The 26,239-nt window shown below is 41.0% G+C and overlaps 1 protein-coding gene and 1 long non-coding RNA gene across 10 annotated transcripts in view; one reads left to right on the top strand and one right to left on the bottom strand.

Moving 5' to 3' along the window:
* Positions 1 to 26,111, top strand: part of THSD7B (thrombospondin type 1 domain containing 7B) — a 616,280-nt gene extending 590,169 nt beyond the window's left edge. For all 9 annotated transcript variants that reach the window (XM_081870551.1, XM_081870552.1, XM_081870547.1 and 6 more), the window contains 11 exons: positions 671 to 812; positions 2,637 to 2,752; positions 3,790 to 3,907; positions 13,103 to 13,248; positions 14,509 to 14,668; positions 16,296 to 16,469; positions 17,196 to 17,291; positions 18,858 to 18,940; positions 21,213 to 21,405; positions 22,268 to 22,355; positions 24,960 to 26,111. In XM_081870551.1, coding sequence (XP_081726677.1) covers positions 671 to 812; positions 2,637 to 2,752; positions 3,790 to 3,907; positions 13,103 to 13,248; positions 14,509 to 14,668; positions 16,296 to 16,469; positions 17,196 to 17,291; positions 18,858 to 18,940; positions 21,213 to 21,405; positions 22,268 to 22,355; positions 24,960 to 25,041 — 1,398 coding nt within the window. In that variant the 3' untranslated portion in view covers positions 25,042 to 26,111. The remainder of the gene's footprint in view (positions 1 to 670; positions 813 to 2,636; positions 2,753 to 3,789; positions 3,908 to 13,102; positions 13,249 to 14,508; positions 14,669 to 16,295; positions 16,470 to 17,195; positions 17,292 to 18,857; positions 18,941 to 21,212; positions 21,406 to 22,267; positions 22,356 to 24,959) is intronic.
* The window catches only part of LOC309348642, a 126,444-nt gene continuing 103,131 nt past the window's right edge, over positions 2,927 to 26,239 (bottom strand). Inside the window, exon 4 of the long non-coding RNA XR_014159497.1 lies at positions 2,927 to 3,006. This is a non-coding gene — a long non-coding RNA (uncharacterized lncRNA). The remainder of the gene's footprint in view (positions 3,007 to 26,239) is intronic.

Genomic DNA, 26,239 nt, shown 5'->3' on the forward strand with positions numbered 1-26,239 from the left:
AGGGTCAGTGGTCAATGGAACTTGATTTGAGTCTATCGTCTTCCTGCTGATCGGGTTGGAACATATTTGCAACTTCTAACACACATTACTTTTCAATAAATCTACATCCAATTTTCTTTTACACTAAAAGGCTGTTATTTTTTTAAAAAAAAAATGTGTGTGTTCTATTGCTGTCTGACTTTTATAGAAATGTGACTTCTTACTGATTTTTGAGAATGATGGGAGATGTTTTCTGAGGCAGACACCATCTAATACAGGCATCCCCAAACTTGGCCCTCCAGATGTTTTGGGACTACAATTCCCATCATCTATGACCACTGGTCCTGTTAGCTAGGGATGATGGGAGTTGTAGCCCCCAAAACATGTGGAGGGTCAAGATTGGGGGTGCCTGATCTAATACCATCAGGAATCCCAGTCCTTCTCTAGTATAGCATGGAAAGTTGATGAAAGAGAACAGATGTAGCATTTTCCCCCATTGCTAGAGAATTTGATGAGCAGATTTGATGGGGAATACAAGAGAATATCCCATTGACTATTTCTGTTCACAAGCAGGTATAACACAGTCCTTTCCCTCTACTTAGGATATCACTCAAGATCTGCTAACAAAAATTCAAATACACATCTTTTAACATATACCTTTAATCTTTATCTTAACTCTTTTTCCCCCTAGCCATGTGACCCCAATATAATGCAAACACGGACTCGGCATGTACTGAGGTCTCCTTTAAATCCCAAGACCTGCCCTGATGGTTCACAAATGCGACCGTGTGTCCTGAATCAAAATTGTTTTCAGTTTCACTACAATTTAACAGGTAAGAACCCTTCACTTTTGCTGGTACAGAATTTAGTGCTATGCCTGTATGTGAAGTGGAGAGAGGTGATGGCAAAGTGGTTGAGCATTAAAGACCCTAAGGCTTGTTAGGTGACGTAGGCCAAGTCCTTGCCTTTTGACGAGGCATATAGATTGTCTACCATCTTTATTTAGATGTTAGTTTTTTGAAGCTTTGGAAAAACAAAGTACTTTGGACCCTGACACACACTTTATGGGGGAAAAAACCCAATTAAAAATATATGCATGTGTCCAGGAAACATTTAGAAGCTTGCCTGCATTTAAAAATCGTTAGCTACAATTCTGTTATTACCTGTGTTTTCAGTTACTGTCTCCTTACAGCCCAATGTCATGCATGTTTACTTAAAGATAAGTCCTACTGAGTTCAAAATAACATATTATGTTAACATATTATGTATATTTGTATGTGCAAGAGTCTCTAAATAGCAACTGTCAAGGGCATTGATGTGGTTCAAGACCGTGGTATGGGTGGAAATAGCAGGCTAAGTCCCCACAAAGCTTGTCAAGTTTTTGTCCTGAAGTAAGAACTGCAGACAAAATAAAATAGGAGTATTTTTGTTAAGTTTTCTTTTTGGGGGGGCGGGGGAGTCCTAAGTGGGTTGTAAAGGTTTATGCAGAGGCAAAATTCAAATGTCCAACTTTGACCATTAAATAAGGATGTTGCTGGTGATTCAAAAAAAATGGGGTAAGTGTTCCATTAGGGCTTTTACAAAACATTATATTTCAGTAACATTTACCTTAGGATCATTGCTGTGTATCACTTTGGTGCACTCTCTCCATAGAGATAGGCATGTAACAGCATAGAAGCAAATGAAACCATCACCTCTTGATAAATTCAGCAGAAGCAAAACTTGATGTCCTAGTGCAAAACCCACTCCCATGCATAGAGTGCAGAATCAAAAGCCAGTACTAGATTTTTCCATTCATTGTAACATTGGGTAATCTCTGTGCATGCAAAATAAGGTGTATATAGACAACTTTCCTCCATTGAAATGAATGGGGAACGCCACATATGCAAGAGTTTACATCTAATTTGTAAACATCTAATTACATCTAATTTGGTGTGAAGTTAGCTATGAAGTTGTGTGTATGTTTAGAAAATTCTTCAAAAGTCAATTGGAAAGAATATGTATTGATTTTCATATTCTGGTAACCAGCATGGAAAACACATCCATCCATACAAACTAAACATTTTATAGAGCACTGAGAGGCAAAAGCACAACACCTTGGTGAATAATCTTTTTACTTACACTTTGAAGATGGAAAAGACTTCCAATTACTTATGATTTATAGTCATTTTCAACATTACCTTTGCAGAATGATACAGTGAAGATCAACAGCCTCTTTAAATTGTTTACACTGGTTTGAAGAAGACATTAATGTTTCAAAAGCACTTTATTTTTTAGAATGAAACATGGCTTGCTTTGTCAGACAAAATTCAGTTGGAGGTTGTGACAAGCTTTGCTTTGAAGCAGTAACACCTCAGAAAATGGTTATAACTTTATTATCCAGGGGACAGTCTAGAACTTGATAATGCATGGACTGCTTTTAAATCCTACATTTTATCACCACTGGACAATTTGCAGTATACTCAGGGGGGAATGTTATTTTTCAGGGGCACTTCAGATTGCCCATAGGTGACTAGGCATAATTTAATAATAACAATAATAACCTCTTTCCTTGACTTCTATATGCTCCTATCAAGCAAATATAGTTTCATCAAGCTTAGAAATTAAAGATTTCTCCAACAGTTGATGGCATAACTAAATGCTGACGTTTCTTATAGACTGGAGCACATGCCAGCTAAATGAAAATGCAACCTGTGGACAAGGGATTAGGAATCGCCTTCTGAGCTGTGTTCGGAGTGATGGGAAAGTCGTGGCTATGACCTACTGTGAGCAGGTGAGGTTTCATGTATACCACTAGTGCAGGTGTGCATCAGTAGGATGTGCCATGTAGGACTTGTGCCATGTAGGACAGAATCTGGCTTTCCAGCAAAGCTTGGTTTTAAAAAAATCTCATCTGTCTCATTAAATGAGTTGAAATTTTCTTTGTAATTATTTATTCCTCTTGCTGCTGTCTGGTTACCATGCAGCTCAGTATTCTGAATCTTCTAGATATGGTTTCATTGCAGTCCTAGGATCTTCATTTGTAGCCTGTGTAGGAATGAAGAATTCAGGATCCAAAACCCAAGAAAGACACATTTAGGGCAAAACCTGAAAATTTTTTAGGCCTATACCCGTGTTACACAATTGGCTCTTTTTATTCTTCTTTTCATGAGATGCAGGAGTGACTAGCAAGTGGTCTTTCAAAGGTTTTGCCACTGTTATTGTCCTTGTCTTTGAAAGCAATGTGCAAGGTGGATGCAACACACACATGAGTTATACAGTACAAGGCTATAAAGCCAGGATAGGGGATGTTGCTCGACTGCAACTCTCCTCATCACTGTTCATTAACCATATTGGCTGGGATGGATGAGAACCAAAGCCCAACAACATCTGGAAGGCCACAGTTTTCCCACTCTTAGTAGTTCAGTCGATAGAGCATGAGACTCTTAATCTCAGGGTTGTGGGTTTGAGCCCCATGTTGGGAACGTTTCCTGCACTGGGGGGAGGGGCTAGATGACCCTGGTGACCCCTTCCAAATCTACAATTCTATAATCCTGCTATGACCACCTGGGAATCGGCCCCATTGGAAGTCCATGGGCCTTACTTCTGAGTAGACATGTATAGGATTGCACAGCAAGAGTGTTTCTACATTGTGACCACACAGTCCAGATGCAGTTAGCGGCATAACTGGAACACCTATGAGGGGGGTGGCGTACCCAAGCAAGCCACCTTCATTCATTTAGATGGGTGTTGGCTTGCTAAAAGCTAGAAGCATTTTTCATTCCTTCCCAGCCACCGGTGACAAGTAACTCATTCTCTGTTTGCTTACAGCTAAATTTGGAAACCCCTGCACAAATGGTTGCTGACTGCCTTGTGGAATGCGTCGTCAGCTGCCAGTTCTCTGAGTGGTCCGCCTGGTCAGAATGTTCACATACGTGTGGCCTTGCAGGTAACCGTCCGTCAATGTTCTATCTACGTTTCTTAGAATAGAAATATACTATAAAGCACACCATCAATAATAAATGCTCCGTTTCTGATCACAAGGTTATGAAATTACGTAGGCCTAGATCCAGAGACAGGCTGGAAGAAGGGGCTGAGGGGAAGGTGATTTTCTTCCACATGTGCTCTCTTAGTGACAGTCCTTTTCCTGCAGAGGGTGTGAAGTAAGGGACTGCAGACCTTATCTGTGGTGAGGTCTCTAGAGCTTACTGGAGGGTGATTCCTGGAATACAGCATGCCAGCTACAAAGTTAGATGACCTTAGTAGCAGCCTCACTCATTCAGGCGGACGTTACTCTGAGGCAGACAATGGACAGACTTCCTCATCTTCTGTCCAAAAGTCATAAGGATATTCAGATGCTGCCAATACATAAAGGAAGAGCTCCCATATCTTGTGCATAATACAGTGGTACCTTGGGTTACATACACTTCAGGTTACATACGCTTCAGGTTACAGACTCAGCTAACTCAGAAATAGTACCTCAGATTAAGAACTTTGCTTCAGGATGAGAACAGAAATTGTGCTCCGGCGGCAGCAGGAGGCCCCATTAGCTAAAGTGGTGCTTCAGGTTAAGAACAGTTTCAGGTTAAGAACGGACCTCCGGAACAAATTAAGTACTTAACCCGAGGTACCACTGTAATATAGGCAGTGATGCATTTGATATCATGTGTCCCCTCTTTAAGCGGGGGCAATATATAATTGAGTCTTGCTGCAGATGTGAAGCTGGGATTTTTCATTACATCTGCAAGTCTGTGGCCCAAATCAGACTTGGTGTGAGACTTTTTTTTTCCTCTTCAAGAAGCACAATGGAAATAAATTGGAATAAGCACTTTTGGAAAATGAAAGATAGCCATATTCAGTTTCTGTTATCAATACCAATGCCCACAGCACCTCTGCCATATACATCATTTCACAAACTATGGTATAAAGTTTATATCATGGTGATATATTTTAGTGGCCCATGGGACTGCTCCAGTTGTTTTCAGTTCAGGCTTTATGTTGTGGAACAGTACACAAAATATGGTTTGCTGCTGTTGCTGCACTACAGGTGGGAGGTGTTTTCCGTGACTGGTGGTAAAACGTTTTGATTTCTTTCTATAGCTTTCGACCAACAGAATTCTGTGTGTGTGTGTGTGTGTGTGTGTGTGTGTGTGTATCCAGCCTAGTTCTATGCAGCCCATTTAAAGTAAAATATGAGATGTTTCTGTAGCTGTACATTGTTCTGTGGATACCATTAGCTCTCAGTGAATATTTATTTATATAAGCATTGATGTAAAAGGCAGTTCAGCAATTCACACTAGTGCAATGCATAGCTGTCAACTTTTCCCTTTTCTTGTGAGGAATCCTATTTGGAATAAGGGAATTTCCCTTAAAAAATGGGAAAAGTTGGCAGCTATGGCGCAATGTGACTTCCTCCTGTCCTCTCCTTCATAGCTCACCCCCAAAATCTGCTTTGGAGGGTTGGGAGAACCCTCAGAATAGAAGGGGGGAATCATTCACAGGGAATGCAAAACAGCTTGTGCTGATGGAACAATCTCCTTAGCACTACATGTAGCCCAATGTTTTAACAATGCAAATGCAAAATGTGCATATTTCAAATGACTATAAGGTAATTAACTCAAAATTAAAACATTGTTGAAAAGGTCCACAGGAATTCCACAGGAATACTGAGGGATGCTCAATTGTTCCATTTGAGGAGAAATCAGCAAGACTCTCAAACTACTGCTGCCTTTAAAACATGAGAAACTTTTTGACTTCAGCTGTGGAAGATAAGAGATGTAGACTTTCTAGGTGTAAATGCAGGTTGTTCTGGATTGGCATTTTTTAACCACAGACAAGCATTATAGTTCCATGTGGGTTTCCGAGGAGATTAATTTCTATGCATAGTTAGGAGTTTACATGCAGAACTTCAGCAATCATATTATTTTGTTCTGCAACAGATTGTTGGACTAGGGCCTGGGAGACCAAGATTCAAACCCCCACTCAACCATGAAGCTCACTGGCTGACTTTGGGCCAGTCACTGCCTCTCAGCATCACCTACCTCACAGGGTTGTTGTGGTTTTATAGGAGAAGGAAGAGGACCATGCACACCACCTTGATCTCCTTGGAGATAAGATGGGATATAAATGCAATAAACAAACTATAAACAATTCTCTTTTTTTTTATAAATAATTTATTAATTTTACAACATAAACAACATAAACAAAAAACAAACAAACATAACGCGACTTCCCCAAACCTCCCCTTCACTGCATCCTTATTTTAAAATTTTTTAGCAATCCTTCATCCCTTTTTATATTTAATTCTCTGCGTCCACAAAAATCAAAACTGCCTTTCTATTTATGTCAGTTTCCAGAAGTTCTAAAATGTCTATAATGTTCCTTACATTGTCTGACAATTGTCTGCCTGGTAGAAAGCCTGTTTGGTCCCCATGAATCTCCTCCAACAAAACTTTTTAAAATCTTTTTGCTAAAATATCTGCAAAAATTTTATAATCCACATTCAAAAGTGATATAGGGCGGTAGTTCTTAACCTGATGTTTCTCAGTTTCTGTCTTCGGTATAAGTGAGATGAATGCTTCCTTCCACGATTCGGGAGCCTTTTCCCCCTCCAAGATTTGGTTACTAACTTCTTTCAATGGCAAACTATAAACAATTCTCAATGGCCTGATGGTCTTTTCATTCCTGTATGTGGCAATTTCTTGAGGCATACAATAATATACACCATACTACTGGTAGCAAGAAGCCTAATTTGCTTCTCGGGCACAGGAAGAAAAATACTTGCCCATATCAATATTACTAGTTTCTATGTTTGAATATATGAAAACATCCTCCAGATTCTTGATGCATCTGAATCTAAATCTTGCAGGTCGATAATGCCCTGATATAATGTCCAAAATGTGCCCATGTTTTTGGTATAGTTTGCTTATCTAATATAAAAGCAGGAAGTGCAGCTACACTGGGCACTTAAACCAGTTCAAATATTAGGGCTCCCCACCTCCACATATTGTGATTCTTTTAGTTTTTTTTATTTGCAATTTCTCCCTCCAACACAAAACTACAGTTTTCAAAGTTCAGTGTTTAGGACATAGTAGTTTAGAGTATTTACAATTGCTCCACATTTCTAGTGCTGGTGATGTGTCGAAAGAGAGCCTTTATTTCAAACCAAGGTTGAGGCAACAGGTTTCAGTGCTGACAATAGTCAGAAAGAAGGAAAACATCCCCCCCCCTAGATGTTACTAGAATATAGGAAGAGCAGCAGAGTAGTGGTGAACATAAACTGAACTTAAAGATTCCACATACACAGATAATCCCATGGGAGGCTGTCTCTTTCAGAAAACTCCTTTTAAACCTGAGTCACTCACTGCTTTCATTGTGTAATGATTTATTTATGGTATGTACAGAAAGATGATGGCAGAGAAGAGACAAACCCAAGAAGAACAGGGCGAACCTGTGAGGGTTTTTTCTGATCAAAAATAGCTCTTAGGGAAATATTTCAGGTGGTGGTGCAGCTAGGGGATCCCAAAAGCCTTTGGCACACAAGGTGATCTCATGGGCCCACTATGCCATCAAGTGCTTATGCCATCATTGCAAAGCAGTGCCAAACTGATAGCAAAGTAAACAAAACAAAACAAACAAACAAAGGAACAAGTTTCAGTTGCACACCAGAAACTGCCAATCTGCCAGTTTTTTGCATTAGAACAACATCCTTACAAATGAATTTATAACTTTAACTTCATAAGGTTATTGTTTCTCCACAGGATCTAAGCCACTTGGCCCTTGCCTGTTGGGGTTTGCTGTTCATGCAAAGTGACCCCTCACCATGTTTCCATTCATGTGATCCTAGTTCTCTAGACATGGCATCACAGGGCAAGAGGCCTTGTGCTGGCAGAGTTTAAGAGTCCCACAACAAAGAAATCCAGTGCAACAGTTACACCAGCAGATGCTGGTTCTTGTTGTACAGTGGTACCTCGGGTTACAGACACTTCAAGTTACAGGTTACAGATTCCGCTAACCCAGAAATAGTACCTTGGGTTAAGAACTTTGCTTCAGGATGAGAACAGAAATCATGCAGCGCAGCATGGCAGCAGTGGAATGTCCCATTAACTAAAGTGCTACCTCAGGTTAAGAACAGTTTCAGGTTAAGAAAGGACCTTCAGAACGAATTAAGTTCTTAGCCCGAGGTACCACTGTATTGCGCAACAATATTCTGCCAGTGCAGGAATGCCCCTCAATAACCTTAATTAAGTGACAACTTCCCTTGTCCCACTGTTTTCCCCTGGAGAAAAACACTCTTTAGTGCTCAGTTGGAACAAACAGCAATTCATCCCCCCCCCCCGCAAATTGCTGTTTGTTCTGATTTAGAGCTAAAGAGCAGAAAACCACTTGGATGTGCTTTCTAGGCATGGGACAACCAGAAGTATGGATGAGTCCGTAGTGTTATGCATTGGATACAACCCAGTGATACAGCCCAGTGACACATATATTGATATATGAGATCTAACTTCCTTATTTCAGTCTTTGTATACTCCACATTCTGTACCTTGATTGTATACTGTGGTGGCCAGAATCCTTTTGGAGGGGACAGTGAAGGCAACGGTGGTGGGGCATTTATTTTGGGCACTCTATTGATCTCACTGAAGGTGTTCTAAAATGCTACCTCTTTTGCAAGTGTAACGTTATGGCAACATCAGTAGCAAATCTGATCTCTGTGCAAGAATAGAGTTCCAACTAAGAGCCAGTCTTCCCCACCATTCCTTGAACCCATTTTTCCTTCTTGTGCTGTTGGTGTTCAGCCACTGGCAGTAGTTCCTGTTGATGGAATGGCAGAATTCTACTACTGTGTCTTTTACTTCTGACCGTGCAATGGGAATAAGGGGTCACCACCATCCCAAAAGGCATTTGGGCAGTGGAGTTATTGTTTTCCTACTAGAAGGATGCTGCTTGTGCTGTTTAACTTGCTCATTCACAACTTATGCAAAATCAGAGGTGTTTGCAGATGGAACCAAATTACTGCGATGAGGAATGTTTTACTCAACACATAACTTAAGTTGTAGAATTCATATTTACAAGATGTGGTGACGTCAAGTAGTTTAAATGGTTTTAGTAATGGATAAGGCAAGTTCATGTGGGACGGCTGATCAGTCATTGTCTATTTTCCATGGTAGCTACAAATCGATTCGTAATGTTCCAAATATGATCTTCCCAGGACAGCCAGCTCTCCACTACTGTAGGCAGAATACTAGGCAAGATGGACTTTGAATATGATTGACAGAAGGGCGTCCCTAGCATATTAGCAAATAGGATGGTTGCAGCTGTTGTTAGAAGAGTGTTTCTCCCCCCCCCCCCGGAAGTGAACATTTACAATTTAAGAACTATGTATTTTTTCCCAATTTGCCAAAAGGATATGCAAATAACAGCATGGATAAAAGCAAAGGACTTCATTAATTTCAAACAGTTTTTCAATATCTTGCCTCAATAGACTTAACTTAAAAGACAGTTCTGAGTATAAAATGCTGGGGTTCTTTGTCAATTTCTAAGGAAACTGGTGGAACACCAAGGCTCCTGAGAAAACTCTAAACCTTTGAGTAAAATAATAATATTGGCTATTATCCCATGTATGGTTAGGCTGCATAAATTCCACTGAAGCCAAGTAATATGCAAAATTGTAACCATCATTAGAAAGAATCCTTTACCAAAGATTGAAAACTGCCACTTAACTTGTTGAGTTCTGTGGCAGCATTTCCATTCAAACTCCACATGCAATTTCCCAGAAGAATCCAATTAAAATGACTTTTTAAAAAAATAAATTTGCAGACTTTTAAAAGAATGAGTCGTGAAATCACACTAATAAAAGGGAAAAGAAATGGAAACGGGAAACCATGGACTTCAAGCTATATCAGAATGCACATAATGAAATGCCCTGTTCCTAGAATCATAGAATCATAGAGTTGGAATAGACCACAAGGGCCATCAAGTCCAACCCCCTGCCAAGCAGGAAACACCATCAGAGCACTCCTGACATATGGTTGTCAAGCCTCTGCTTAAAGACCTCCAAAGAAGGAGACTCTTACTATCAGGAAGTTCTTCCTAATGTTTAGGTGGAATCTTCTTTCTTGTAGTTTGGAACCATTGCTCCGTGTCCGCTTCTCTGGAGCAGCAGAAAACAACCTTTCTCCCTCCTCTATATGACATCCTTTTATATATTTGAACATGGCTATCATATCACCCCTTAACCTCCTCTTCTCCAGGCTAAACATGCCCAGCTCCCTTAGCCGTTCCTCATAAGGCATCGTTTCCAGGCCTTTGACCATTTTGGTTGCCCTCCTCTGGACACGTTCCAGTTTGTCAGTGTCCTTCTTGAACTGTGGTGCCCAGAACTGGACACAGTACTCCAGGTGAGGTCTGACCAGAGCAGAATACAGTGGCACTATTACTTCCCTTGATCTAGATGCTATACTCCTATTGATGCAGCCCAGAATTGCATTGGCTTTTTTAGCTGCCGCGTCACACTGTTGGCTCATGTCAAGTTTGTGGTCAACCAAGACTCCTAGATCCTTTTCACATGTACTGCTCTCAAGCCAGGTGTCACCCATCTTGTATTTGTGCCTCTCATTTTTTTTGCCCAAGTGCAATACTTTACATTTCTCCCTGTTAAAGTTCATCTTGTTTGTTTTGACCCAGTTCTCTAATCTGTCAAGGTCGTTTTGAAGTGTGATCCTGTCCTCTGGGGTGTTAGCCACCCCTCCCAGTTTGGTGTCATCTGCAAATTTGATCAGGATGCCCTTGAGTCCATCATCCAAGTCGTTGATAAAGATGTTGAATAAGACTGGGCCCACTAGTGGCACCCCACTAGTCACTCTTCTCCAGGATGAAGAGGAACCATTGATGAGCACCCTTTGGGTTCGGTCAGTCAGCCAGTTACAAATCCACTTAGTGGTAGCATAGTCAAGACCACATTTTACCAGCTTCTTTACAAGAATATCATGGGGCACCTTGTCAAATGCCTGGCTGAAATCAAGGTAGGCTACATCCACTGCGTCCCCTTCATCTATCAGGCTTGTAATTCTGTCAAAAAACGAGATCAGGTTAGTCTGACATGACTTATTTTTCAGAAATCCATGCTGACTATTGGTGATCACAGCATTCCTTTCTAGGTGCTCACAGACTGTTTGCTTAATGATCTGCTCCAGAATCTTCCCTGGTATTGATGTCAGACTGACTGGGCGGTAATTATTTGGGTCCTCTCTTTTCCCCTTTTTGAAAATAGGGACAACATTTGCCCTCCTCCAGTCTGCTGGGACTTTGCCTGTTCTCCAGGAATTCTCAAAGATGACTGCCAGTGGTTGTCTGTTGTCTGAGTTATTACCTATGCAGTTGTTGCTGCTGCTAATTATTAGATTTCTATATACCACCCTTCATTCGAGGATCACAGGGCAGTTTGCAATATAAATGAATCTGTTTTTAATAGTGGTAGATACATGTTTTCTTCACCCAAGCATGCCTGCTATGTGTTGTTAATTAGTAGCAGCTGATAGAAATGCTTCACTGTTTCCTTAATTAAACTCATTTTTAAGTTCCATCTCTTTAGGCAAAGGCTTAATAGAACTGATGACAAACTAGCATATTGTGCTGCTTTCATGTTCTTCTATGGCAAGTTAATCAATAAAGATAAGGTGGATCATAATGAAGTATTGCAGAAGCAAAAAATCCTTATTATTAAGCTCATTTCCCCTTTCATAATTAACCTTAATGAAAACGATGGCTTGCAAAGTATATAAATGCAGAATATAAAGTAGTGCTGGTGAACTTGTTTAGTCACCCCCTTGTTTATATTTTAGGTTAATGATATATTTATTTTAAAACATATCTTAGCATACTTTCTGGTGAATATTTCTTTGTATATGTGATAGACTTCATTAAATCTCAAAATCATGATGTAGAGGGGAATATTCCCCAAAATTAATAATTATGGCAGTGCTGTGTTTCACAGTAACAATTGCCATATGTTTCCACTGCCTCTTTCCCCCCTCCAGATGAAGTTTGAGTTTTACGACCAAATTACATTTATTGTTGCTGAAAAATTGCAAGCATTGTAATGGCCATTACTGTCCATAACCACTTTTACAATTTCCATTAAGAACCTATTTATTTTCAGCGAAATATCCCTAACTCAGTGAATAGAAAAAGAAATTAGGTTACCATTTCTGGAATAATAGTGCTGAATGCCATTCATTAAAGTATCAGCTATCTCATTTTTTAATCCTCTGCTGCCCAGGCACAGAGGACGACCCAGAGAAGAAATGTTTTCTCTTACACTATTCCAATTAGAAGACAGCTTGTTATTGAAATGGAAAGAGTTTCCTGAATGGTAGCCGTGTAATTCGGAAGACTGTGTTAAACTGGCAGGCTTTCTGTCTTTATCAAGTTGAGTAACCAACAGAGGCTCTCATTAAGGGAAGGAGAGGGCAGAATTGCCAGAGACGTATGCAAGAAACATCCTATTACAGTCTTCAGACACTGAATGTTCATATGCTCTCATTAGTATAACAACACCATTGGTATTATAGCTCCAGCAATGTTCTGCAGGCCCAGGACTTTGCCTTCTTGCAGTGGTTCCCCATTAGCTTGGAGGGAGGGGGGGGCTCTTCCATCCTTCTGCCCCAAAGGAAATGCCCATAGAAAATAGAACTGTAGAGTTGGAATGGACCACAAGGATCATCTAGTCCAAATGTAGAGGTTTCACTTCCATTAAAGTGCATAAGGAATAGTGTGTGTGTGTGTGTGTGTGTGTGTGTGTGTGTGTGTGTGTGTGTGTGTGTTGTGCTAAATACTCTCGAGTATGACATTGGGACATGCATGATCCACAGCTTGATGTGCAGTAAGGCTTCTTATTCTCTGTTAGAAGATGAAAAAGCCAGCCCTTACATGGTGATTCATAGGCAGAGTGGCAGCTGGAACCTCTTAGGAGTGGTGAGTCAGGGAGAGGATTTGGTAAGCGCCTTTGCTTCCCCAGTAATTCTCCCAGCAACAGAGGTTGCAAGGGACAGAGTTCCTATGAGATTTGAGCCACTGCAGGCAACTCTGAGAACTTCTCTAGTACAGTGTATGATCAGTTTAAGAATAACCCTCTCTTCTTGTTTAGGTCAGATGCTACGTACCAGATATATAATTCTACAAGCACAAGGAGAAGGAAGACCCTGCCCAACTGAGCTCACCCAGTACAGAAGCTGTGTTGTAAAGCCCTGCTACAGCTGGGTTATTGGCGAGTGGTCCCCGTGCAAAGTCAAGGTATCTGTTGCGTGCTGGCTTAGAGGAAGATCTCCTAGCATTGCCGGTAGAAAAAGTGCATAGCTGTTCTCCACATGCTGCAAAACTATAAGACAACTGAATATATGCTTTTAAGGTTAGAGAGCTATGCCATTTTAATATTCCTGAAAACAGGAGGAAATTCCTATCAAATTGTGGCGAATTCATCATAAATGCTAGTAAGCAGCTGATTAAAAACTAATTTAATAGCAAATGCCAAAGGAACATACATTTCTAATAGCACTGGGATGAGTGTCATAGATCTTTTTTATAGCAGCAACCCTAGATCAAAGCATGATTTAATTTCAGTGAATTCTGCCATGAAGGAAATTGACTTTTGCACTAAGAACACTATGTAGTCTGTCTCAGTACCTCAAAAGGCCTTGAAACAGTATAGTTTAAAGCCATTGCATGAAGTGCTGAGTGTGACTTTTCTCCTTGGGGTGATTATTTTTTTTTAATGGTCTGAAAATGTAAACGCTGACGTGAGTTGTGGAGCCTCAAAAATATATACCTCTGCTTTGTCAGCACCAGCAGCCTGCATGCCCTCTCTGCCTTCATGCCACATTCAGCTTGCACTGACTTGCCTCATGTGTTTCTCCACCCCTCTCCCCATTTATACCTCTTAGATCATGCTTCTTCTGAAACATTTGATCCAATATATTGCCTTAACTTTAAACTGATTTTCCACACTCAACTTTTTTCATGTGGGAGAGGATGGGGTCTGCTTTGCTTTCTTCATGTCAAAATAATTGGATGATGCACAGGGGAAACTATGGCAGAGAGAAAGTTGTGATATATGCTTAAAAGACACGTATAAAATTGTCACCATTAACATCTCTTCTGAGAAATGAACAAAGCCCCTTCCTCTCGCATATAATTTTATTAGCTCATAGAGCAATGTTTTGAGCTAGGTTTTTAGTTCATCTAGGTCTTCCAGAAGTTCAAAGAGTATTTGTCTTTGTTTTTGCCTCCAGTGAAGTGACACTTTCTGAAGATCTGATGCTCAGAGTGCACTGGATACGCATTCTTTGGTAACCTAACAAATTTCTCTCAGTTGTGTGGACTGCAGGCAAATGCTGGAAATAGGAAAGGCCACATCTTCCATCTGGACATAATCTGCTCACTTTACAAATGCTCTGGGAAGCTTCCAGGAGACAGGATCTATACAGTATACTTAGCATTCATTATTAATGTAGTAAGAGCTATTTTAGTACCATAAACTTCCATTATTTCTCTTAGGGTGGACAGTGCGGGGACGGATTCCAAGTACGGGACCTCACATGTATGATACATGATGGCTCTTTATCGGCAACATCTAAACAAGCGGAAAGTTCGTTGTGTGGAGAGCTTCCATCTAAAGATGGTGCATTGCAGCTTCCGTGTTCTGTGCCTTGCCCAGGTAAACTCTGTGGAGGACTTTGTTTTGCCCTTGCGCCATTGCGCGCACACGGTCATGTTCTGCAAGACAATATGACACTATAATTTGATTCACATTTGCCGCCTAATAATATGCTTATCTGCAGCCTACTCTGAGCTTCCTTGATCTCCAATCCTAAACATGACTCCTCTGGAGCAAGTCACACAGAGTCCATTTTGACTTCCAAGACAATCTCATTGTGTTCAATGGGGCTTGTTCCCAGTTAAGTGTGCATAAGATTGCAGTCTTAGTCCCTTAAGAGACTGGCCTTTAAGCCAAAGTAAATATTCTTGATTTCACATATTGCCCTTTCATAATTGATGCTCTCCCATTTATAATATACTGTAAAACCTCTTCTAATTAGAGTCCCATCACATTAAGAAAGGCATTCACAATCCTGCAGTTCTTAAGAATTCTATGCAAAGCTAGAGCAATATTGTAGTTCTCTATGTGATTCTTCCCAGGCTTCTATTAGGAACATGCACACCTTCATTCTACATGGTTCAGCTTTACTGAATGTGTGCATAGCATACAAGTGAGCCATATGGGCATACATATCTAGAATGACTAGGTTGGATGGTCTTCTGCCATGGTATGCTTTAGCAGAGATTCCTGCATTGCAGGGGCTTGGACTAGATGACCCTTGGGATCCCTTCCAGCTTTACAATTCTATGATTCTATCACTAGTAGTGATGATAAGATTTATAAATAATGGATACATCATATGAATTATCACTACACATTGTTTTCATAAAAAGTTGTGTGCACATACTCCCAAACTGTGACCCTGCACTTATGTCTAATGAGACTTATTTCAAGCTGATGTTACAACTTTTCACATGTGAGGGTTTTAGCACATGCTCAGAATTTGATTAAGCTCTTACTCTGCTTCAGTGACAAATTGCCCTTCCTTCCTGATAGCTCCATTGCAAATCAGACATAGTTTTCCACAATCCTGGGTCTAGAGGGGCTTTCCAATCCAACACTTGCTGCTTGGCGCTGTGATTTTCACTTCTGTGAGGAGGCCATGTTCCTCAACAGTTGAATATGAGAGTCATCAGTCATGGGGGACTGAACCATCTTCAACCCGACCCAAAGGAATAGATGGTGGCGAGGCCAATAAGGGAATGCAGTGGCAGGGATGAACACATTGGGTAAAGCCCAGATCTAAGCATCCAAACAGAACCTTTCTCTATCATCCTGCAACAGCAATGACCCTGGCACTTTAAGAATTTTAATGCTCATGCCACTTTGCTAGACGCAAATATCAGATCTATGCAGTAAAATGTTAACTAAAACACCATGTAGATGAATTCAAGCAAGCAAGTTATATTATCCTCTATCAGGAAAGAAGAAGAAGAAAAATAGTCAAGATGTCAGCCTAACATGTATTAACTGGAAAAATGTCTCCCTGGACCTTAAAAAAGTCATTACCATGAACGGTCTAAACCTTTTAAGAATCTGATTTTGAATGATAAGAGATAGCAGAACAAGTAGTGTTACCTATTAAGTTCCAACTGGCATTGCTGTGATTTCAAGTTCAAACCTTCAGAGACATAAGTAATAGAGCTATAGAAGTTCCCTCTTTCCCCCTTCTTCTTACACACAGGTGATTGTCATTTGACAGAATGGTCAGAGTGGAGCTCTTGTGAATTAACGTGTATAGATGGCAGGAGCTTTGAGTCTATGGGTCGTCAGTCTCGGTCAAGAACGTTTATAATTCAGTCTTTTGAAAACCAAGACAGCTGCCCTGAACAAGAATTGGAGACACGGCCATGCTCCGGTAGGGAATGTTTCTTGCTCAGCCCTTTCGCTGTATTTTACAGAAGCGTTCGCACTACTTTGTTATTGCTGTCAAGGCCAGCCCAAGACGCTTTGCTGCCTGAGGCAGAACAGAAAATGACACCTCCCCAAGTCAAGGTTCATAGTACTCAATGCCAGTCAGGTTGTTTACACATGAGGCAGAATATGTCACCTGCGTCTCTCAGCCTCCTTTACAAGAAAAATAAAAATTTCCTGCCCTTTCATGAGACCCAGAATTAGCTGCCTTAGGTGACCACCTCACTCAGCCTAAAAGGAGCACCATCTTGGTATTATTGCGTTTTTGGTGTTTAATCATGCCTTGAAATTAGACTTTAAACATTCTTTTTTCTCATCCCACAATGACCAAAAAAATTCAAAGGCAATAGCAGGCGAGTGGCAGAGGGGGGAATGGGGTGGACTCAATGGGGAAACAATGAGCACAGCCAAATGCCCTCATGTGTGTCCTCTTTGCATGTTTTGGTATAATTTATTTACAGTGCAATCCCATAAACCTTTGTTTTGAAATAAGCTAATTGAACTTAGTGGGGCTTACTCCCAGCTAAGTGTATATAGAATCACAGCCTTAACTGTTTGCCTATTAGGAAATTTTGAATTTCATCTGAAAGAAAAACAGGATACATTGTAAATGCGTGAATACATGCTACCTTGCAAACTGATTAATGTTGCCCTGTTGTTTGGACTATAGGAGGGAAGTGCTATAATTATGTATGGAAAACAAGTCTTTGGCGAGATAATGAACGCACAGTGTGGTGCCAGCGTTCTGATGGGGTGAATGTCACAGGTAGGGACATCCTCGCGTCTACTGCACACAGTCTAGAAATGTTCCAGAACTATGACTTATACAGTGATGATAATGATGACGATGTTGTTTAAGAGGAAAGGGAAATGTTCCTGTACGTGGGATTCTCTTTGAGGGCTATTTTAGTGGTCTCTTGAGAACCAGAATTTGGAGGAACACAGTATCTATTTAACCTGAAATGTCCTTCTCTCATTTGTTCACCTAGTTTTACCCCTGCTGTATTTTAGAAATAGATTAAAACAATGGCCATTTACTTCAGCTTTTTAAAAATAGGACTCATTGTTGCTGACAGGCCATAGCTCAGTGGTAGAGTGAGTATTTTCAATACCAGCGGTTCCAGGTTCAATCCATACCATTACCAGGTAAGCCTGGGAATGTATCCAGTTTAGAGCCCTTAAGAGCCACTTCAATTCAGTATATACAAGACTGAGCTAGCTGGCATATTTTTATTTTAGTTGCTGTTTCCTATTGTTTGATTGTGATTCATTTTCAGCCGCTTCATGAATCCCTGTTGATTGAATCAGATTATAAATATCTTACATAAAATAATAGTTCAGCCACCTAGTGCAGGCAGGAATATGCACACACAATGACTACGACATGGAGGGATCAGCCCACCCAAATAAAGAATGATTTGAGAGCAGGTACATACATGGCAGAAAGATTCCAGCAAGCAATTAGCTTTGGCTGACTCTGCCATTAATTTACCCACTTGATTTCATTGTTAATGGAATGTGCATTTTACAAATATTGTACAGGTTTCAAATAATAATCATGCTAACAGAACTGAAGGATAAGTGCTTAAGTTGGAATATCCATTTTCACTGACAACACAATGAATGTCAGAGACAAAAGGAGAATCCACAAGTACAAGTAGGAATAGCCAATTCTCCAGTTCTTCATCTCTGTACCATTCATTCCTTCACTCCCTAGAGCCTTCCCCCTTGTTCCTCTTAGAAATGCTTGGGGCATTCAGATTCAGTATGGATAGTGAATTGGTTTGAATTATCACCAAATTCACGAAGGGCTGAATCACATTTGCCGGCAGACTCAACATGATCTCTTTATAACCAAGTGGGAATGCCATTAGTGAGCAATGGGGGATAAAGTCACTTCCGTTCATTTCATTTAAAGGCTAATGCATCTCAGGAGTAATATCAAACAACTCATTTTATTTGTATACTGCCTTTCCAAAGTGAAAGCCCCAGGCGTACTGAACAAATTACACATAAATAATAAGATACCAAAAAAAGTAACCTCAACAACAGCAACAGCCCTCCCCCAACAACGCCCCCGAAATAACACTGCACACAAGAGTCTGTTCAGCAGCCTTGGCTTTTGTAGCTGGAGTCAGTCAGGGCCCTTCCCAGGCCAGGTGGGAAAAGGCCTGCAGTGCAGGGAGTAGATCTTCTAGGAATTACAGCAAAATGAACACACTGGCATTTGTTTCTTTTTTTTGCCAAAGGCAGTGTTGCAGCAAAGTAAAGTTTTCCCCACAGATATCACTGACTCTTTTTGAAATGTACCTCTTGACATTTGCTCTTACAGGGGGTTGTTCCATTCAGATGCAGCCAGCTACAACCAGGCATTGCAGCCCAGCCTGTCGGAAGCCCTTTTCTTACTGCACGCAGGTAATCCAGATTGTGTACTTTACATAGTCAAAATTAACATTTGTTTACAGCTAATACATTGTGCTTAGACTTTGCAACACCCACCCACAGCCTAGAGGCATTGTTTAGTATGTGTAGGACACCACCTAGTGAGATAATCCAATAATTTAATTAGATATATAGGCACTGTGGAAAAATAATGCAGAATGTATATGCATGGTGGTTTATTGTGGTTTGCCAAGCCTAGTTAACTTTGTTTCTTCTTATTTTCATTCACATGTCCAGGGAAAGTTGATTGTAATTTTAAATATAAGGCTGTGAGCCCCCCCCCCAAAAAAAAATTATCCTTGTCCACCAGAAAGAATATTCAGTTCATGTGCCATCAGCAGCCTGGTCCCCTCTCTGTTCAGAAGCTGTGTTATTCTTCCTCCTCCTCCAGAATTATTTGAAATAAAATTATCCTACTAGGATAGCTTCCCTTCCCTTTTGACTTTGGCCCAGTTACTTAGCACAGATAATAACATCCACAACAACCTATGAGGAGTAAGCCAAAAACAAAACTTCAACACAGCTAATGGTGTCTCTGGATCAGGACAGGATTGTATGTACTGCTAAGCCAAATCATGACTTTGCTCTGGGTGGCACAGCTGCAGTCTTTGCTCCAGGAACCCACAGGTTTGCTCCTTTGTGCTAAGCCATAGTTTGGTTTAACACAATGTGTAAGCCAGGTCATTGTGCCTAATGGTTGTAATTTTCTCCACCAAAGAAAAGTGCATACAGGTGACCGAGTGGCATTCCACCACAGGGCGGTAACCATGGCTTATATTCAGGCGGTGTCCCCCTGCTGGCAGAAGGCTCTTGGTTAAGAACATAAGACAAACCTGCTGAATCAGGCCAATGGCCAGTCTCATCCAGCTTCCTGTTCACCTGTTGGAAGCTTGCAAGGTGTGTGACAATGCACTGCAACCTTTGGCAATTTTCTCTCACACCTTCAGCCCCTTCCTCAAATCTACAGTGGAAGGAGGAATCACTGAAAATTGCTTTTCCATTTTGCTGATGGAAGCCTCCCCTAGATCAATCAGCCTTCTCTCACAGGAGGGATGCCAGCTAGAACCAGTCCATGACATTCACTCATGTGGCGAGGAGAATTTTGCCACACATTTGGACCCATTTATATATTCCACAAGGAATACCAGGCAGTGGGTTATTTGTGGGGTGGCGCTGTGGTCTAAACCACAGAGCCTAGGGCTTGCCAATCAGAAAGTGGTTTGAATCCCCAGGACGAGGTGAGCTCCCGTTGCTCGGTCCCTGCTCCTGCCAACCTAGCAGTTCGAAAGCACGTCAAAGTGCAAGTAGATAAATAGGTACCGCTCCGGCGGGAAGGTAAGCGGTGTTTCCGTGCGCTGCTCTGGTTTGCCAGAAGTGGTTTAGTCATGCTGGCCACATGACCCGGAAGCTGTACGCCAGCTCCCTCGGCCTATATAGCGAGATGAGCGCGCAATGCCAGAGTCGTCTGCAACTGGACCTAACGGTTAGGGGTACCTTTACCTTTACCTTTAAAGTGTAATGAAAATGTAGGATAGGTCTGGTACAAGCAGTCAGGTAGATGTTACACCTTGAAAAGTTAATATGTTGAAAATCAATGCCTATAGAGTGATAGCAACCATGACTGGGAGCCATGATGTACCTGCTGTTTGGCTGAGTTTTTTTCAGACTCCACATGCAGCGGGGTATGTTTGTACATCCCTACACTTACAAACCCCGCAGATTGGGAAGGTTAGCATTTGTATCTTTGATCTTCCAGCTACAATATGAAATGATATAGACAAGCAACAGCAGCACTGCATATGTGTGAGTTCATGCATGCCTATCTGAAATAAGTCCAACTGAATGCAAAGGGGGTTGCTCCCATGTCAGTCTGCCTAGCCTTAGGTATTTTTTACTAACTTAGCCTTTCTAACGTTGCAGGATTTTCACTGGCGTGAACTTTTTTTTTACAAAGATAGATTTTGTGATCCGTGTTTCTGTTACAATGCTTTTATCCAAACCAAGCAAAAAAGGGGCAGATCCCCCATTGCTTTACTATGATAAAAGAAACCCTTTTATCAGTTTGTACAATACTGGCAATCTGTCCTAAGCCTTTGGGATAGGTTGGGCTTTAAACTTAAACAAATACATAAACCATTTGGCATCAGGTTAACCTGTGAAAAGCCAGCAACCTCTCAGCAGAAACATCTTTTGTGGTGAGTTTCTATGGGCTGATTTCAGTGCTGAATACATTCTTATTACCTAGAGTGGAACCTGCGGTTGCGAGAGAGGCTATACAGAAATAATGAGATCAAATGGCTTCCTGGATTACTGCATGAAGATACCTGGTTTAGAAGATAAGAAAGCTGATGTCAAAACAAATGCTGCAAAACATAAACCCATCAACTCAAAAATGCATGATATTTTCAAAGGATGGTCCATTCAGCCTTTTAATCCAGGTAAAAAAAGATAAAATGTGGTGAGAGATATTTTTTTAATCCACACACTATAAAAATAAAATTAGTGCAGTGGATCATGCAATTAGAAACATTGCTGCAGGATATGCAAACTCTCATTTGCAACTTAATTAAATGCATTGAATTCCATTTACATTACATTGTAAAATTGTGCCAAAACATCACTGCAATATTTGCAGTGTTACAGCCAATGCCATTTTTATAATTCTAACATAATTAACCAAGAAAGGTACAGTTGTCTTTAGTAGATGAGGCTGCCATACAATGAGGAAAAAAACTAGTCTAATTCCTAGATTGATATTTTCTGCAAAACTCTTAATTGCATCTGTCAGTCACCTCCATGTTGCTTTGGGCTCTAATCACAGTGGTCCCAATCCAGGGAACTGGGAATCAAGCAGACGGCTGCACACCTGCTGCTGGGCTGATGAAGATGCCCTTTATCCCAAGATTGCTTGTCACTGTGAGTGCTGACAGTGCTGATCACCTGCCAGGCAAACAGGAGGATTCAGCATAGTCTTCTGTTCTTATTTACTTAACAAGTAGATGATTCGGGCAGCATTGATTATGTATTAGGTACAGGTCCACCCGTGGTGCTGAATGCAGTCTCACACCCACAGACCAGAATTTGGTGAAGTTGATGTGCATAGAGAAGCTTATTTTTGTATCTAGATGGGCATCTCTCATAGGAGCAACTGATCGGCATTTGTTATCTCACCATTGCATGCTACATGGATTTCTGTGTATATGCTTCTTTTTACTATGTTCATAGCTAGATAATCACTTCATTTCAATGTTTAAAAGTTACAATTTGCCTCGTTTTGTTTTCTTCCCTTTTCTGATCCAGATGGAAAACTTAAAATATGGGTCTATGGAGTATCAGCGGGTGGGTTTCTCATGATAGTTTCCCTAATATTCACCTCATACCTTGTTTGGTAAGTATTCTGTCTACTTATTCTTTTCTTTGTTTTATTTTTATTTTACTTATTGCATTTATATCCCAAGGTGGTATAAATGCCTCCCCCCTTTTCTCTGGCTTTCCCCACAACAACCTTGTGAGGTAGGTTAGGCTAGGAGGCAGGGACTGGCCTAATGTCACCCAGGGAGCTTCATGACATTCTAGCCACTAGACCACACTGGCTCCTTATTTTATAGGTTTTTATCTCAATTTCAGACACTTCACTAGAACCAGGATGGATGAACTCAAATCAAGTTAATATAAATCAAAATGATAAATAACTTGCAAGGACAACACTCCAATGTCACATTGTTTTTTGCTGGATGTAATTAGGAAACAATGTGGTATTTGAGAACATTGTCACTTTTTCTTAGGATGAAGCACAAAATAATATGTATGTACAAGAGAGAACCATGTGTACTTTCAGAGCTTCATTTTATGTTGTCACTACACCCACAGGAACGGAGCTGGAAGGGAGTTGGAAGTCATCTAGTCTTTTAGGAATCTAGACTTTGCAGGAATCACAGCTAAAGAATCCCCAACAGATGGCCATCCATCCCTTGTTGAAAAACCTCAAGAGCCCACTGCCTTCTGAGGGAGTCTGTCCCGATATTGAGCAGCTCTTACCAAAACTGTTACTGGGAGGTTTAATCACATACAATTCCGAACAGAAAGGAAAAATGGAAGGCACTTTTAAAAAGCAGGATGAGCTGAAAATAAAAAGGGTATAGTGTAAGAAACAGAAGGTGGATTGCCGAGGATGAGCACCAGTGGAGGAGCAGAGCAGGCAGGAGCAAAGTGCTGTCACTTATCCCATAGCAGGGAACACAATGGAGTGCTGTTTGCCAGTCATCTGCATGCCAAATTAATACACTTCTGCCTAACCCCAGAAAGAATTTCACAAAATAAGCAAAGCAGAATGCATGACCTCATGCATATTGAGAGGGGTTCAACAGTCACTTTTATAGCTGGTATTTTTTGCAGTCCCTGTTGGTGATGACCCACTGAAATGCCACAAAATTGTGAGCGAGCTTTTGAGCCCAACAGACTAGTTGTTAAGAAAAGTGGAAGGAAATGGCTTAAACTTTAAAGCATGGAGGAGATTCATGGAGGAAAAGTTAGCAGTGCCTACTAGCCAGAATACCTATGTTCTGTCTCAGGGAAGCCCCAAGACATTTTGCTGCCTGAGGCAGAGGGTAAAATGGCATCTCCTCACAGTACAAAAGACTGGTAAGGTAAAGATAAAGGGACCCCTGACCATTAGGTCGTGGCCGACTGGGGTTGCGGCGCTCATCTCGCTTTATTGGCCAGGGGGGCCGCCATACAGCTTCCGGGTCATGTGGCCAGCATGACTAAGCTGCTTCTGGCCTACCAGAGCAGCACACAAAAATGCCGTTTACCTTCCCGCCGGAAAAGTACCTATTTATCTACTTGCACTGTGTGCTTTCGAACTGCTAGGTTGGCAGGAGCAGGGACCGAGCAACAGGAGCTCACCCTGTCATGGGGATTCGAACTGTCGACCTTCTGATCGGCAAGCCTTAGGCTCTGTGGTTTAACCCACAGTGCCACCCGCATCCCTACAAAAGACTGGTAGTTGGTCTTAATTCATTGCTGACAAATAGAGAGTGCCTTCCACTGCACTTGAAGACAGCAGAGTAGCTTAGGGGGTATAGAGCAGGAACACATAGTTCTGTTCATTCTCTGGCTCTCAGAATCTGCCACCTGAGGCTGCTGCCTAATGGTAGAGTCAGCCCTGTTTTGCCTCCACTGTCAGAGCCTCCCTCCCCCTGCCCCTCCCTTACCTGGGTTGTGCAGCAGCAATGGTGGGTTCTGGCAAGATTTGATGAGATCTTGTAGAGTGCATAAGATCTCACAAATTTCCTAATTTACATTTTGAATTGTCATTTAACAAACAAATTTAAAGCTTCTTAATGCAACCTTAGATTGTGTCCTTAGAATTTATATTTTCTGTCAACTAACAGCTGAACATTCTTTGCTCTGGAATTTGCAGACACACTTGTAGAGTTGTCAGATATTCCATATTTTAACTGCATGGGGGAAACAGCTAGCTATAGCTGCAATACAGCATTCCAGTTTTGCATGACCCAGCCACTTTTAAGTCCAATTGATTTCAGTGCAAAAAGCTTTAGCCATGTGCTTAAATCACCCATCACAATCAATAGTGTTTAACTTTGGCTGGATCATGCCCATTGTATTATTTTACTTTAGTCCAATTAAGCTCTAATTAACAAGAGAACCTCTACTTCTTAATGGCGGCGTTGGAGGGTTTTCGGCAGGCTAAGTGCTTTTGCACTCAGTGCCTCCTTGCCCAGCCCCCATATTCCATGCCGGAGCAAGAGCCAGGTACCAAGATGAACTGTGAGTGAAGCCCATTTCTCTGGTCCCTGGGAGGAATTTACAAGGATGATTACCCTCAATCATCCTTGTTCTTCCTTCACCAACTATCTCCCACTATCGTAGGGGCTGCCTCCATTAAGGCAGAGCTGACCTGGAAACCCACTGCATTATATTTAATTCATATTTTAAGTTTTCTAAAGAGATGTTTTCTCCCCCCTTTTAGCAAAAAGCCAAAGCAGCAGCAACATGCTTCTCCACAACCGAAGTGTCTGACCCTAGCCTACGATGGAGATGTTGACATGTGACGTGGACCGAAATCCAAATGTAGACATCAACTGCCTTAACTGCTTCCCCGCCCACCATTTTTTCCCTTTCTTGGTTTGGATCTTATTTATGTTTTTTGGAAGCATCTCACAATTGCTGATACACATGGGCAGAATACAGTTTGCAAATGTAGCAGTTTTGCCTTTTGGTTTATCTGAAGAACATGGCACTCAAGGACCTTCTATAACTTGGCAACACTTTTCCCAAGGGGGACCTGAGAAATGCATCTTTCCTGTTTATCAATGGGAATAAGGATGAACAAGTCAATCTGCAGGCTACTACTGATTTTTACCTTTAAAAGCATGACAATCCTGGGGGGAGGAAAGGTGACATTTACTGTAATGGACAAGTTCGACATGGCATCATTACGCACTATATTAGTGCAAGCTTCTTTATTCTTCACCTCTTTCAGCAATGAGTTTTCTAGTGTTTACATTTGAGTTACATTTGGACTGTGAAACTGATTCATACGTTTCTCAAAAATGTCTGGAATTCCCTTCGTTTTCTAAGTTCTTGGATTTCTTAGATGGGAAAACAATCTGATTTCCCTTCAGATTGAGATCAGAGGAGCAGGATAACAAGCACTGGGAAAAATTTCGCAGCACAGGACCCAGATCGCTTTGTAAACCTGTTTTTTTGAAGAGGAGGAAGAAGAAAAAACAAACTGGCAGATGTTTTGATGACTAGGAAAATGAAAGTGCTCAAATATATATTTTAAATTAGTATTAAGCCATTTAGATACATTTTTAACCATTGAAAACTGTAATTCAGTTTGTTTAATATGAATTCTGCTTTTGTATTTTAAACTTTATTATCTGGAATATTTGTAAATTCTTTTTTTTTAAAGTTTATTCTTGACCTTATTTATTATACATCTTAACACACACAAAATACTGTTTGTAGAAGGCCTTGCATTTTAAAAAGGTTTCCAAGTCTACATTCTGAACATCCTGAAGAAGATACGTGTTTGTAATAGTATATGTTGCAAGTAAGGAAGTGCCATCTTGTGGTATTGACATGTATTTATAAGCAAATAAAAAGCTAAAGAGTGTGGGAATGTTGATCCAGACACACTGCAATCTCTGTCAGTAAAAGGTTTTCTTTTTGGTCCAACAGAATGAAAATCTCCTGATAGCCTAATCATACCACATTCATGAGCCAAATGTATGAGAGAGGGAT

This window comes from Podarcis erhardii (assembly GCF_964252035.2).
Source record: "Podarcis erhardii genome assembly, chromosome: 1".
Classification (NCBI taxonomy): Eukaryota; Metazoa; Chordata; class Lepidosauria; order Squamata; family Lacertidae; genus Podarcis; species Podarcis erhardii.